At 37.8% G+C, this 14,872-nt stretch overlaps 1 protein-coding gene and 1 long non-coding RNA gene across 2 annotated transcripts in view; both read right to left on the bottom strand.

Annotated features, from left to right (window-relative positions):
* rapgef5a (Rap guanine nucleotide exchange factor (GEF) 5a) overlaps positions 1–10,641 on the bottom strand; it is a 73,120-nt gene extending 62,479 nt beyond the window's left edge. The window contains exons 1-2 of the mRNA XM_077194862.1: positions 10,338–10,641; positions 2,771–2,824 (exon numbers count right to left, since the gene is read on the bottom strand). Coding sequence (XP_077050977.1) covers positions 2,771–2,824; positions 10,338–10,496 — 213 coding nt within the window. The 5' untranslated portion in view covers positions 10,497–10,641. The remainder of the gene's footprint in view (positions 1–2,770; positions 2,825–10,337) is intronic.
* A 1,141-nt stretch (positions 10,642–11,782) lies between these two features.
* On the bottom strand, positions 11,783–14,595 carry LOC143701899 (uncharacterized). The gene is made up of 3 exons (XR_013190191.1): positions 14,431–14,595; positions 13,709–14,265; positions 11,783–13,260 (listed from the first exon to the last, which is right to left on the bottom strand). It is a non-coding gene; the product is annotated as an uncharacterized LOC143701899 (long non-coding RNA).
* Positions 14,596–14,872: the final 277 nt, after the last annotated feature.

Genomic DNA, 14,872 nt, shown 5'->3' with positions numbered 1-14,872 from the left:
AACTGTGTTTAAAAGATACATTTTCACAAACGATCTAAGCTTCAATCCATATTGATTTCATAGCTATTTCTGCAGAATAACTATGGACTCTTTTGTGTCTGTTTTTATACGTCCTAAGAAATGCAATGAGGAATTATCTGAGACAAAGTTACTTAAATTAATCATAATTGAAAACTTAAACCTGTTGAGCAATAATAATAATAATTATATATTATTATTATTATTATATAATAATTAGCAATATATTTGTCCTGTGGGATGTTTTTATTAATGTTAGTGTGTTTTGTTATGTGAATGTGTGCGTTTTCATCAAGTTTACGTAGATAAAACATACATGTGCACGTGTGTGTGTGTGTGTGTGTCCGTCCTGGTAAACTCTACGTTATGAAGACAAAATGTCCCCACAAAAATGTACTAAATCCTTGTCTTTGTGGGGACTTTTTTTTTGGTCTCCATGAGGAAAACAGCTAATAAATCACACTAAGTGTTTTTTTAATGGTTTTTGAAAATGGAAAAATGCAGAAAAGTTTTCTGTAATGGGTAGGTTTAGGGTTAGGGGATAGAATATACATTTTGTACAGTACAAAAATCATTATGTCTATGGAAAGTCCCCATAAAAAATGGATACCAGTGTGTGTGTGTGTGTGTGTGTGTGTGTGTGTGTGTGTGTGTGTGTGTGTGTGTGTGTGTGTGTGTGTGTGTGTGTGTGTGTGTGTGTGTTTAGCTTGATTAATAAAATACAGAAGTAGAATAAACAGAGCAATACAATCTCAGCCACATTTGACCTACATATACACAGTGACATCATCTGCCGTGTGAATGTGTGTGTATTTCTGCTGACATCCACAGTTTGCATATCTGATATCATAACGCTTCCTTCTAAACCTCTCATTCCATCTGTCTCTCTCTCGACTCAGTTTAATCAATATAACACTGGCCTCTCTGATCCACTCAAAAGCACCTTCAGCATTATTGATCGTGTTTAATAACACTGTCAGAATCCATAGCGACACCTTCAGCACACAGATGCCCCATATGAGGTCGGAGGTCATGACCCCAGGTCGTGACATTTGACCCACAGAGGTCACCAAACGACTCTAAATTCTAAATGGATAATAAAAAACAGCTATATTATTAGTATTAATACATTTAGCTATTTATTGAACATTTCTTAGAACTTTATTAAAGCAATAAGGCTGTGCTTTATATTAATTTTAACAAAATATCTAAATTATAGGGACCTGGCTTTGCAATATGCACCCATTACTGAGGTAAAATCACTGTAAAACCAGGTGGGATAAAGCAACAAGCTCTCATTTTTAGCTCATTATCTCATTATTTGTCCTAACACAACTAGTACATTGGCAAGTAGCTTGGTTTCCATTTTTATGATGTCATACAAGATAGTCCCGCCCACAATGGAATCTCATTGGTCAAAACTCTACATTAAACATCAAAAGTTCTGATTGGATTTTTGATTTAACCGCGGCTGATTATGTCACAGGGTAATGCTCGTTCTCCTGTGGCTTTAATAAATTCTGGGCTCACTGAAAAAACAAAACGGATAAAGATCATGATCTCTTTTCAGTGATAATCATCCATATTCATAACTTTTTCATTGTTCTGTGTTGATCTATAAAGCAGAAGGGCCTATAGAGGCGCTTTGTCTCGTTCATGTGTTTGATCCCGTATCTGATGCATGTTCTTTTGTACACACACCCCATCAGCGCTACACACGGGCGATTAGACGTTAGCTTGAGCATTTACAAGAGCTCAAGCGCGGATTAAAAAAAGCTTCGGCGATTCTAATGAGACGAGAACAATCAGATGGGAAGATCCGCAGATTAACATCACAGAACTCACACCACCAACATCATGTGTGTGAGAGAGACGATTTCAAGGGGAATGTAATGTTCAGAGGTTTACTGCAGTGTTGTTAACCAAATCTAAAAGTGGAACGGCTAAAAAAAATAAAAAAATTGGCTTAAAAGTGACTTAAGTTATTAAAATTAAAACTGAAATTAAAAATGTATGCTACATACAAATATTAAAAAACTAGTAAAAATGGCAAAAGCACAAAACAAAATTACTAAAACTTAAATTAAGATGAAAAGTGAAAATATATAAAATTCTAATACAAAATATGAATAAATATTATAATAGTATATAAATAATATGGTAGATAGACAGATAACACGATGGATGGATGGATGGATGGATGGATGGATGGATGGATGGATAGTACAACAATTTCTCAAACGAAAGCTGAAATGAAAATTAATTAATGTTAATCAGAAATAAAAAAAAAAGCCAAAACACAACAAAATTACTTAAAATAAAAGCTAATTAAAATATTAAGAAGTACTATAATAGTATATCAAATATAAAAGTATATAGGCATACAAAATAACACTGGTCTCAAGCATATCTCAAAAAATGTCCTACAAGAAAAAAATAGGAGCAAACTAGATTTTCTGCAGAAAATGATGTGCTCGCCTGTGTAAAATGCACATAAGGCCCCTTCAAATGATGCATTGACATTCTTGGTCTTGGATGAATTGGATTAGAAATATTTATTTCGAGAAGTCTGACATATCTTCTGAAATTCCTAAAGGAAATTTAAGCAAAAGTCTCCTTTTGCATCTCATTTCTGTCTTAGGAAAGACATTTTTCTTTCATATGGAATATGATTCTCAATAATATTCAGGGTGGACCATGGAAAACTGTAGCAGCTCCTCACCTATTTCAGCTTTAGGTTGCAGTTTCTTACCTTGGGTTTGGGTGTGACGCCGGAGCTGGGTCCCGGGATGGTGTCAGGTGACTGCTACACAATCATAAAGAGAGAAACGAGAGGTGTCTCAATTCAAAAATAAATAGGTTAAACTCTAAACAACCACACATGAACATTATGAACCTGTCGCCACATGTTCACAACCTTCAAACACAGCTGAAATGTTCTGAATTTCAGACACTGGCGTGACCTTCACATGAAAAGCCCTGCAGATAGTCACAGAAATGCGATTTTACAAGGTAATCCCATCTCAAAAGTGACATTCTGCCATGTTTCTGGATGTCATGATGTGCCTTTTGATGTCGTACAACTAGATGCATCTTTCTTCATGTTTCGTTTTGACACTGCACAATGATACAATCATGCAAATTGTGTGGTGACCTTTAGATGTGCATTGAAAGGTGAATGGGGTCAAACCTTTGGGTATTTTGATATGGTACTAGATTACTTCCACATGCATATACCATTGTGTTTACTCCATGGCACTTGAAAGAATACTTCAATATGTCTCATATGCAAAAAAAACAAAAAAACATGCTATTGCCATAATAGACATCAAGAAAAAACATGGTAATGCACAGACAACGTGTCATCACAACATTTTCGGTAATTGAAATAAAATGAAATAAAATAAATAAAATTAGGTGAAAAAAAAGTTGCCTTGGCAACTAACTTAAATAATTTTTTTAATAATTTATAAATAGATTGTAAATATGTTATAAAAAAAATTAAAACATAAAAAAAAGAATTAAGGCTAAATACAAATAGTAAGAAATTAATAACAATTACAAAAAAAAACAATTACGAAAATTAAAACTTTAAAATCAAAGCTAATTGAAAATATAAATAGTACTATCAAATCGATTTGTGTGTGTGTGTGTGTGTGTGTGTGTGTGTATATATATATATATATATATATAAACATTTGTTAGATGTTACTAATTGTGATTAATCAATTCAAAAGCACTAAATATTAACAAATATTATAATAGCATTTAAAAAAAATACTAAAATAACATTGACCCAGGGTAATACCATGGAACTTTTTTGATTGTGGATGCTTAAGCTCTTTGCAGAAACTTTGCAGGAACACAGTGTATGACATGAGGGACTTAATGACATTCCACTTCTACTTAATAATGCTCTCGCAGCATGACATAAGTTTATATTAAACATGCGCAGTCATGTGATCATGTCAGCCTGGAACGGGCTTCAGTAAAGTGACGTTCTGTTATAAAGAAGGCTTGTTAGGTTTTATTTGGACAAACTCTCAGTGTCGGGCCTTCATATCGAGAGCTCCTTAAACGAGGAAGAGCCGGATCAGTGGACAGAGCTGGAACAAATACTTTGATCCTCATTATAACGATCAGAACTTTGATCACAATGAGTTTTATCGGTCTGGAGTGGCCCACATTCGTTCTTCTGTGTGTCGTATTCTTTTACAAGCCAATCTTTTATCTTGTGTCTCCATTGTCCCATTATACAAGAGCACAACAAAAAACATAAAGATATTTCAGATCGCGTGGTAATTTTTCTTTTCAAGATGTGTGTATTGTCTTATTTAAGTTAACTGCATGTAGTCACAGTCATATTATTTCTTCATTTCCATTGTGTAATCTGGGTCACTCAGGTCTAGTGGCTGGTCTAGCTTACTGTAGATCTGTTGAGCAATAAAGCTAAAATTAAAACATTCAAAATAAACATTCCAACTAGATCGAAAAGGGTTTACAGCCTGATGTCACAGCTGAACCTTTTAAAGTTCACAATTTAAACTTTATGCTTGTGGTTCCAGGTTTTCTAGGTGGTTGCTTACTGGTCCAAATGAAATGAGTCCAACACCAAGTTTCTCTGGATAATGCATCTATATACAGATCTGGGGGCTCGTCCGGGACATTCCAAAGAAACACCGGACCGGTATTATTATTTGTGGTGGGTTTCGAATCCTCCTCCCATGCTTTTCTGAAACAAACTATGAACATTGCTAGTGTAATGTATATAATGTGTTAGCAATATGAGATAAACCTAAGATTCAATTTAAATCTATCAATAAAAAATTAAAGTCATGGAATATAAGGACACATAGAATATGAGTCTCCTGAGTAAAGAAATCTTAAAATGCATTAAAATGCATTAAAATCATAGGGCAATGCAACTCTGAAGGTAAGCGTATCACAATAAATTAGTCTTGCATCTGTGCAATATTTTTTTAAAAATATCTATGCAAGTCTATGGGAATCTTCAGCCTGTTTTACAATCCATCAGTCAGAAGTCACAAGTCTAAGAGCTTGGTAAAGTAACAGCACACCTCTCCTCAACAAGACAAGAGATTTGAGGAATCATTCATTTCAAACGCTTAACTTCAATACTTAGTGTTAGAAGTTTGTTCAACCACAAATTAATATTTCCAAACAGGTTTCACAAACACTCAAACCAGGCTGTTTAGACTAACAGATCAGGAAGATACAACATTACCATTCTGCTATCATGTTTAACATCAAAGAAATCTGAAAAATAGAAATAGATTCATCTGTTGATTTGTCTGAATATTGTTTGAAATTCCTGAGAATGCCTGTGATGATGGTATCGGCCGTGACTGTGGCTTTCCGTGACGCGAGCTGACCTGCAGGTGTCCACAGACAGACTGCTATCAGCCAGCCTTTCCTCTCCGCAGACGAATCTCTCCAGGGGCCGAGCGTACGCTTGCTGGCTTTGTTTTGACTGGGCTCTGAAGACGGCGTGTGTATCAGATTTACTCTATTGATTTGCTGGTGGGGATCTAGGAGCTGAACTCTGTTCGGCTCGGATAGGAGATGGAGCAGACAGGCCACAGAGATAAGCAAAAGCATGAGGTGGAAAAGGTTTTTGAGATAAAAAGGGACGTTCTTGTCCTTCATGCATACTTAAAATCTTTCAATGAAATCACCTTTCTAATCCTTTGCGGCTCATAAATCACAAAATGATCCCTATCTTCTCAATGTCATTTGAACAAACCCTTAACCTTAAGTATTAAACTTTTGTGCATAGCTCGTCTCACACCATTTTTCAAAAGAGTTTGGAGAGGTTTGCTGTTACTTTACTAAAGACTTTTTTATGCAATCACCATACAATGACCTATCAACTACCCAGCAACTAATTAGAACACGAATACCCTAGCAACCGACCAGGACACCCAGACCATCCTAGCAACCAAATAGAACACAAACACCCTAGCAACCACCCAGATTACCCCAGGAACCTATTAGAAAACGAACAACCTAGCAACCACCTAGGACATCCCAGCAGCCAATTAGAACACGAACATGCTAGCAACCACCATGAACACCCCAGCAACTAATTAGAACACCAAAGCTACCCTAGAAACCACCCAGAATCCCAGCAACCGATTAGAACACGAACACCCTAGCAACCACTAAGGACATCCCAGCAACCACTTAGAAAACCTAGAACACCATAGAGACCACCCAGAATACCTCAGCAACCAATTAGAACACAACCACCCTAGCAACCACTTAGAATATCCAGACCACCCTAGCAACCACCCAGAACACCCCAGCAACCAATTAGAACACGAACACCCAAGCAACCACCCAGGAGTCAGGACACCCCAGGAACTGATTAAATACACAACCACCCTAGCAACCACCCAGGACACTCTAGCAACCTCCCTGGACATCCCAGCAACCACCCTTTAACACCCTAGCCACCACCTAGGACACTAGCAACCACCCAAAACACCCAAGCAATCATGTAGCAATGCCCTAGCAACCACTTACTCTTAGAACACCCAGGACATCCTAGCAACTACTCAAAACACCATGTGCGTTTTATGTGCAATATTTACATTTTATTTATCTTTATCATGCCTACTTAAAGCACTTTGAATTACCACTGTGTATGAAATGTGTTATATGGTACACTTGCCTTGCCAGAATACAAGCCCTACAAAAAAAGAAAACTCATGCAGCCACCTACAATGCAACAAGCAAGCAACAACCTAGTAACTTCCCAACCACATAACTCCCTAGCAACCTTCTAGACTCTAGAGCCCCCTAGCAACACCCTGACAACCACTTATAGCACGCTAGGACCGTGGTGGCGAATTATGCAAACACTTAAATTTTACATTTCCTAAAGAAAATGCATGCAGTTTAGTTCTGTATCACACAAACACTTTTATTCACCAGCAACATTTCAATCTCCATCTAGAAAGAGGGAGGGAGAGATAGAGAGCAATGAGGGAGAGTATTTACAAATGCATTAAGGAGAGGGGCTGAAGAAGAAGACAGAGGAGAAATGTTATACAGAAGGTGAGTAAGATGAAGAGAGGGAATGTGAACAGACGGGAAACAAAACACGGGATAGGATGCAAACATCCTGATTCACTATGTAGTGCACACTGATCCAGAGTGCAGTGAGTCTGTGTGTCATTATGTGTCAGAAATGGATTACTCTCAGATTAGAGCGCTCACACGCTCACACGCTCACACACACACACACACACACACACACACACACACACACACACACACACACACACACACACACACACACACACACACACACACACACACACATATGCACCTCTCTCTTGCATGGCTTGTGGATAAATCTGTCGCTCTGGATGAGTGCACTGCAAGATGGAGACATCAAACAAGCCTCGTCTTTCTCGTTAAGATTTCATTACATCCAGAGGCGCTCACACACACACACACACACACACACACACACACACACACACACACACACACACACACACACACACACACACACACACACACACACACACACACTTAGCAGCATGAGGACCATGTCATTAAGTTCAGCTTCCCCATCAGAGAATTATCACATCATCAGGGCTGGTTTTAAAACACCCTTTCTCTGTTCAAGGCATTAACGTTAACAACACAGGGAATAGCAGAAATATTAGCCTGCTGTCACTTTAAGAGTGAATGCAAGGATCTTATACACTTGCGTTTTATTTCTCAACTGTTTACGTTCAGTTAAGACACACCTGACCTGACTATGTTTACAAGGATACCATAATATAACATAATTTTGTTCGAATAATGACTGTTCAAGCGCAAGAAGACGTGAAACAGAGCTCAAATCAGTATCCGCGTGCTGTCTGAGACGCGGCTGACTGGGCGCACGTTTGTTCACGTTCTCACAATTATGCATTGCTAGAATTCATAAAAACGTTAACGTCCAACTGGCGATTGACACCATTTCATATACTCGCCGACACCAAATTTTACTCACCGATTTGGCGGTTGGCGAGTGTTAATTTTAGGTCCTGGTCACTTATTGTGTGTTCACACTTGGCATGTTTTGTTCGATTAAATCGAATCCTAATGCGACTGCTTTGTTAGTGCGGTTCATTTGAATAAGTGTGAACGCTGCCATCTGAACCCTGGTGCCACCAAACAAGATGAGGGATGGGTCTCGGTCCACTTCCAAACAAACTCTGGTGCGGATCGACTGAAATATGAACGCAACATGGACTAAAGACATGTAAAGTAACCAAAAACAGGACATGATGTCACAAGATGCGACCAAAAAAGGACAGAATGCTCAAGTATTGCCCATCACAGTTCGGTACAAGCGTTAGAAACGCATCTCCTCACAGCAGACCTTGGTGTGTGTGTGTGTGACGGAGGGATTCCTGCCGCTGTTTTGACTTCTTTACACATTTTATAAGCTCTTCACGAGTTCTCAACTGGTCAGAATACCATCATATGTAGTAGGCTACGCACATACAATGAGTGCATTTAGCCCAGAACACAGCGTTGCTTTAGATGTTTGAGAAGTTCCGTCTCAATATATATGTCATAAAAGTCGACCAATCAGGTTGTGAACATATCCCTATGCATTTAGGTTCAGCATCTTTAGGTTTGGTGTTAAAAATTCAATGTGAACGCTAAGCGGACCAGGACTAAAGCAAAACAAACCGAACTACAAGTGTAAACACACCCTAAAATGGCTTCTTTTAGCATCAGCTGTTAAAGCCTTCAAGTCAGCTTTATTTTTTGCCTTATTCCTTTACTGATGCTCCAGTAGCTGCTGTCAGTGCAGCACACAACGAAATAAATGTCACGAGTGTAATATTTGTTTCTCATTTAGTGCTAATGAGGCTTTCATTTTTTAATTCTCTAATCACCCCGGGGCGCATGACTTGAGTCAAATGAGCCCGAACCAAACATTCTGTTCGAAGGCGTAAGAACCCTCACGGTAAAGCACAACAGAGACGAAGAGATAAAACCCTGAAGAACCAAGCGATGTTTATGCTGTCTTTTAACAACAATAGAAGTTACTGAATATAATTCAAAAGCTACATTTCTTAAATGTTAGAGTTACAAAAGTCTTCATTGATCACTGTGGATTTTCCTCTCATCCTCATGATTAATCAGGCCTTGTACAAATGAGAGATATTCACCCACACACACAAACCAGCAAAACAATTCCTGTCTTCAACCCTCTGAAGCTCTGAATAGCCCCTCTGTCATGACAGGAGTGTATAAACAGAATATATATCAGCTCTTTCCTTACAGTCCACAAAAACCTACTGTGATGGTACTATGGCTAAATGAAGGTATCTGATACCATGGTACCTAATGTTCAATGTACTTGAATAAATACCACATGGTCACTCTTAAAAATAAAGGTTCTAATTAGAATCATAGGCACTTGTAGTATGATGTCATAATAGAACCTTTGTGAAGTAAGTATTTTTTAAATAACAACAACCTTTAAAAATATAACATTATGCAATATTCCGACTATATTACACAACCGCAGAAGAATATTCATACGATAAATAGCCGATCAGCTTACAAGATACAGCATGGTATTTACACAGTACACAAGTACTTCAAGAAATACATGGCAGTGTCCAAATACCACAGTAATACCATAGCACAATGTCCAAAAAACCCATCATACTTTTTAGTAAACACCCTCATTGGCATATTATGCAGGCTTTAAAAATATAATTCTGCCATTACATTTACTATGGTAACCAGTTTCTACCTGTTATTGTTGCCACAGTAAAATTGTGGTAAATCAATATGAGTCACCAGTGTGAAAAAATTAATAAACAATAATGACCATTTCCTCAATGATCGTGCATTAATTTATAATTTTACAGCAGTAACAAAGCGTATGTATTTGTACTTTGCCTGAAACTATTGGTTAGTGCGATATTGCAAAGAATATTAATCAAATTCTGCAAATACGAACCGCAGAACATTTTCCTTTTTCATTTTGGAAGTTACAGCTGTGTGTTTGTGTGCCTGACTGTGTGTATGTGGATCTCTGTTTCCTTAGATACCACGTCCACGACAGAAAAAAAAAAAAAACATTACAGCCTCTCCTTCATAATCAATGACATTCGAATTAACGCCTTAATGCATTGACAAGACGCATCAATCACATTTTCTCATAATGTCAGGTTGTTCATGCACATTATAATATTAGCCTAGTGATGGTGGATATGGGTGGTGTTTTGATGCTGAAAACACACATCCTTCATCATGCATAGGTAACTCACGCTCTTTTTGCGCAGGTTCAGTCCGTGTTTTAATAATCCGGGCAGATCTCTGATCTTCTGCTTGATCTGGACCTGATCCCTGGCGGTTCTGTTCCATCTCCAGCTCGACAGGAGCCCTTCCTCCGCGGGGCAGGGGAGGCTGTCGGATTCCTCCATCATCCTCCTCCACCTGCTCTTTACGCACACGGACACCGGGACCACATTCTGCCGCCGCTCGATGGATCTCCAGCCGCCGCAATGAGCCGCTCAACCGAGAGAGGAGACGAGAGACCTGCCGAACACTGGTGCTCCACCCAGCGATCACACACACATACACACGCACACACACCCTCCGCGCACACTCACGTATACACTATACTCATATACACGCAGATCCCTGCTTAAACGAGCAGATTCAAAAACATATCTGCATTAATATGAAAGATGCACCAAAAAGAAAACTTGGAGTAAAATGCATTAGGCCCTATTCACGTAAGAATCATGGAAGAGGAACATGCCTAAAGGCAGTATGCATCAGTTAGCTAACTAATTAGGATAATCGCTTCTGAAGTAAACTCGCGTTATGAGGACATAATATATATATTTGGAAAATATCTGTGGTCTTTTACCATTCTGTCCGGAAATATGTCACCAAAATCAAGACTTTAAGACAGACATTGGCAATGTGTGGCTTTCCTCATGATCAGTTGTCAGGAATTGTACTTTTATTTTAAATTATAATTGTATGCCTCATTTTAACTGATAATAGAATGGGCATGAAGGCATGTGAGTGTCTCTGCGTTTTGTTATTGATAATATAAATGTTGTAAATATGCACCATCATTGCTTTAAATATATATTGGAGAAATTATGAAAAGAACCTCAAACATAGCCTACATAGCCTATAAGGTCATAAATTGGGACATTTTAGCTGATTTGGGAGATAAAAGTTTTTTCATACATTAATGAGATTTTTAAAGCAAATCTCAACATTTTCCCCATCACAATATCATTCATGATACCTTATAAATTTTGATGTTCAATAGCTGTATAATACTTTAAAATTCAAAAAGTAATTGGTGTGTTACTTACCTACCAATCACATCGTTCTATGTGTGTGACTGTTTTAATACACTCTCAGAAAAAAAGGTACAAAGGGTACTGTCCCAGTGACAGCTTTTGTACCTTTTTTTCTGAGATCTTACAGTCGTTTGCAGTGATTGGACATTAAATCTTAAAGATCTATGACAACTCAACCATACATGACATCACTCATGAGTTGCGTTGTTTTCATGTAATGCTAATTGACTAATAATGATTAATAATATTAAAAAGTTATTAAGTAATGAAAAAAATAATTATTTAGTTTATCCATTAATCTTATTTTCCAACTAAAAAAAATGAGGTTTAGTCCAATTTAACTTTGAGGGACAATTTTATCAAATATAAATACCCACAATTGCATGTGTAACCCTGGTGTTTACTTGAGTAAAAAATAAATGGGCCAAATATTGCCTTGTAAATGTAAAAATACTGAAGATGAATATGCACTACAAAAGAGCACATGTACTAGAAGCGTCACATCTTCTTTTGCACCAATTTGAAACTTTAGAACAAAGATCCATTGAACAGTGTGTCATTGTGATTAATATTAGTTGGCGGTCTCAAATAGTCTCCATTAACATAATTCTTACCCTGTGTTTTCTAAGAGACAGTCGAGCCAAAACGATTTTTCCCAGCTGGTCCAAATCAATGAGACGTTCAGAATCATTTAACCTCTTCTGACTGACCCACAGTAAATATCAGACTTACAATCGCACGTGTTAACAATCACTGAGAATTTATCGCATTTGTATCATCTCTAATCTTTAGATTTAAGTTAGAGGATTAACAATTCAATTAAACAATACAGATTTCAGCAGAGATTACAAGTATTATTTTGTAAGGCTCATTGTTTTGTGTTTCTTTAATGTGTAACAAACTGAAATCTTCTAAATGATCAGTGGTCAGTTTTAAATTTTAATAATCATTCATTTTGCACCAAACTGACTGTATTATTGCACATTCAAAAGGACATAGTTTTGTCCTTAGCATCTAAAGGACAGAGTCTTCTATGACCCATTTGTCTGAATAAATGAATCAGTGTAAAATCAATATCAATGTTCAGAAGTTCATATCAATAGATCTGATTTGATTTTCAGGTCTGTGCTGTTTCTTGCGACGGTACATTACGGCGTGTTAAAGTATTGATCAGGTTGTTTGTCTCGTAAGACTGGTGTTCATATAGTCCCTGATTCTAAACAATACACACTAGAGAACAGCTTGCGCCAATGCAAACCTTCATTTGGCGTTAAAAAAACTACTGTCAGGATTTACTTCAGACACACAGTGAAAAATGAGCGCTGAAAAGGTGTGGACTGGGTTATTTTTGCAGCTGACCTTAATGCATATGCATTTGTAGGAGTTTCCCTTTCAGACGCAATATTTATGGGAAATAAATAAATTCCCACTATTATTTACCGACCAAAAAAGCATGTATTAAACCAGATGCTAGTTTGTAGATTGTGTTGGTCATTATGGAAATGATCCAGCTGCGTCTGTTCCTTAATTAGCACGTTGTCAGTAAATCACCAGCAGAATCTTTCACTTCCATCTGAGCTTTTTTGGAATTGCGCTCTCATGCTAATTTGCCCTGTTAAATAAATCTGGCCCACGGTGTTTCTTCTGCATTGTGTAATGAAGTCATTGCTATAGTTTGATAGATATTGTTTTGTCAGTTACAAATAATTATTTGTATGTTGAGGCCATTTTTTCCGTTGAGGTCTGATCAAAAGTAGGCCTTTGATTTTACACAGGTTTTTTCAGGTGCTTTGTCACGTTTGATGACGGACACCCGAGGTTGTTATCTAGTAACACCCACAGCCAGCATGACAGGTTGGCCAGACTGATCTCATGAAATGGCGTATGTATGACATTTTTGGCGTGCTATCAACACGCATAATCGCTTTTCAGCGTGTTTATCAACGCCTTTGACTTAACGTTATATTACTGTATTATGTATATATAGATAAATGACCTACCCCAACCCCGTCCCTAAACCTACCCGTCACTGGGGTTAATACCATTTATGAGTGTTCTCCTACCATCCTAGGAAAAAAAAGATCGCTCCACAGATGTAGATATAGATTTTGCTTCGTTTCGCTCGGACATTTAACGGCGTACACATACACGCGGAATCACTCGGACATTTAATGGCGTAGACATACACGCAAAAGATTTCGGCGTGGACATACACGCGGATAGCTCAAAATGCCTATAGATAACACGCCACTTGACTTGAAAGTGGCGTGTATGTTTACGCAAAGTCATGATGTCATGTTGGGTTGGCAGACGTCCTCGCTGCTCACAAATGCATGATGGGCCAGAAACAGTGCCTTCCCCTTCAGCCAGCTACAATCTTCAGGACGCTTTCAAAAGAAGTAATCCTTTCACAATCCACAAGCGCAACTTTGGAAAAAAAAGCTGTCGTCTAATCTAAGATTAGGCTCAGCAGCAAAGCAGAGGCCTGTTCCTCACGGTCGACTGTATGAAGTCGTTAAAAGCGAATGGTCATGCTCGGCAAACCAGTATCTCCACATCTCACATGAAAGAATAGCTGATGATCTGTCAAAATGAAAGATCACCTCTATACGGCTGAATGAAGCATAGGCCTGGAGGACACGTGTGTGTGTGTGTGTGTGTGTGTGTGTGTGTGTGTGTGTGTGTGTGTGTGTGTGTGTGTGTGTGTGTGTGTGTGTGTGTGTCAGTGGAGTTCATTGGGGGGTGATGTGTGTGTTGTGGGTGTGTCTCTGTGCTCTAATTTCAGGTGTAACACAGAGGTGTTAGATGACAAGAAACCCACATGGGAAGCTGGGCAGCACATTCAAAGCAGGTGTTCAGTCTCGAAGGTCTGCAGAGAGAGACAACGATTAAGAATCTGATGGCATGGATGTAAAAAACAAACAAAAAAAACTCTAAGGAATATGTACAGGATTCCCCTGGAAATTTTATGGGAATTTGGAACATAAAGAATAAAAAGGAAATCTGGAATGAATTGGGAAAAGAATTGTTTTACCATTGGGATGCGTGGAGATGCTCTGGATGTTGAACTTGATCTCCAGACAAAAAGCCTCATCCAGAGTGTTTCCCACAATCCACTGCAAACTCACAATCAGGTCTGACCAGGGTTATTATAGACAACTAAAACCATAAAAAACCCACATTTTGGTTACTTTAAATAAAATAAACATTAACGGAAAGCAATAGGTAGTAATACATTAAAAAACATTAAAAAAGGGGTTTTATTTTATTTTCAGCTAGTTGCCAATTAATAATTTCCCATTTTTATTCAGTTAAACTTAATGTACTAAAATAGCTTAACTAAAACTTAAATAAAAATGAATTTATCAAACTAGACATAAAAAAAGAATTCATACACATGACAAAATAACTAAAACTTTAAAGTTCAAACGGAAAATATAAAAACAGAAACTCAAACTATTAATAAAACTTAATTA

Source organism: Siphateles boraxobius, unplaced genomic scaffold (genome assembly GCF_051911475.1).
Source record: "Siphateles boraxobius isolate OS27281-9 unplaced genomic scaffold, OSU_SipBor_1 33, whole genome shotgun sequence".
NCBI classification, from domain to species: Eukaryota; Metazoa; Chordata; class Actinopteri; order Cypriniformes; family Leuciscidae; genus Siphateles; species Siphateles boraxobius.
This window is presented reverse-complemented; position numbering and strand designations above follow the sequence as displayed.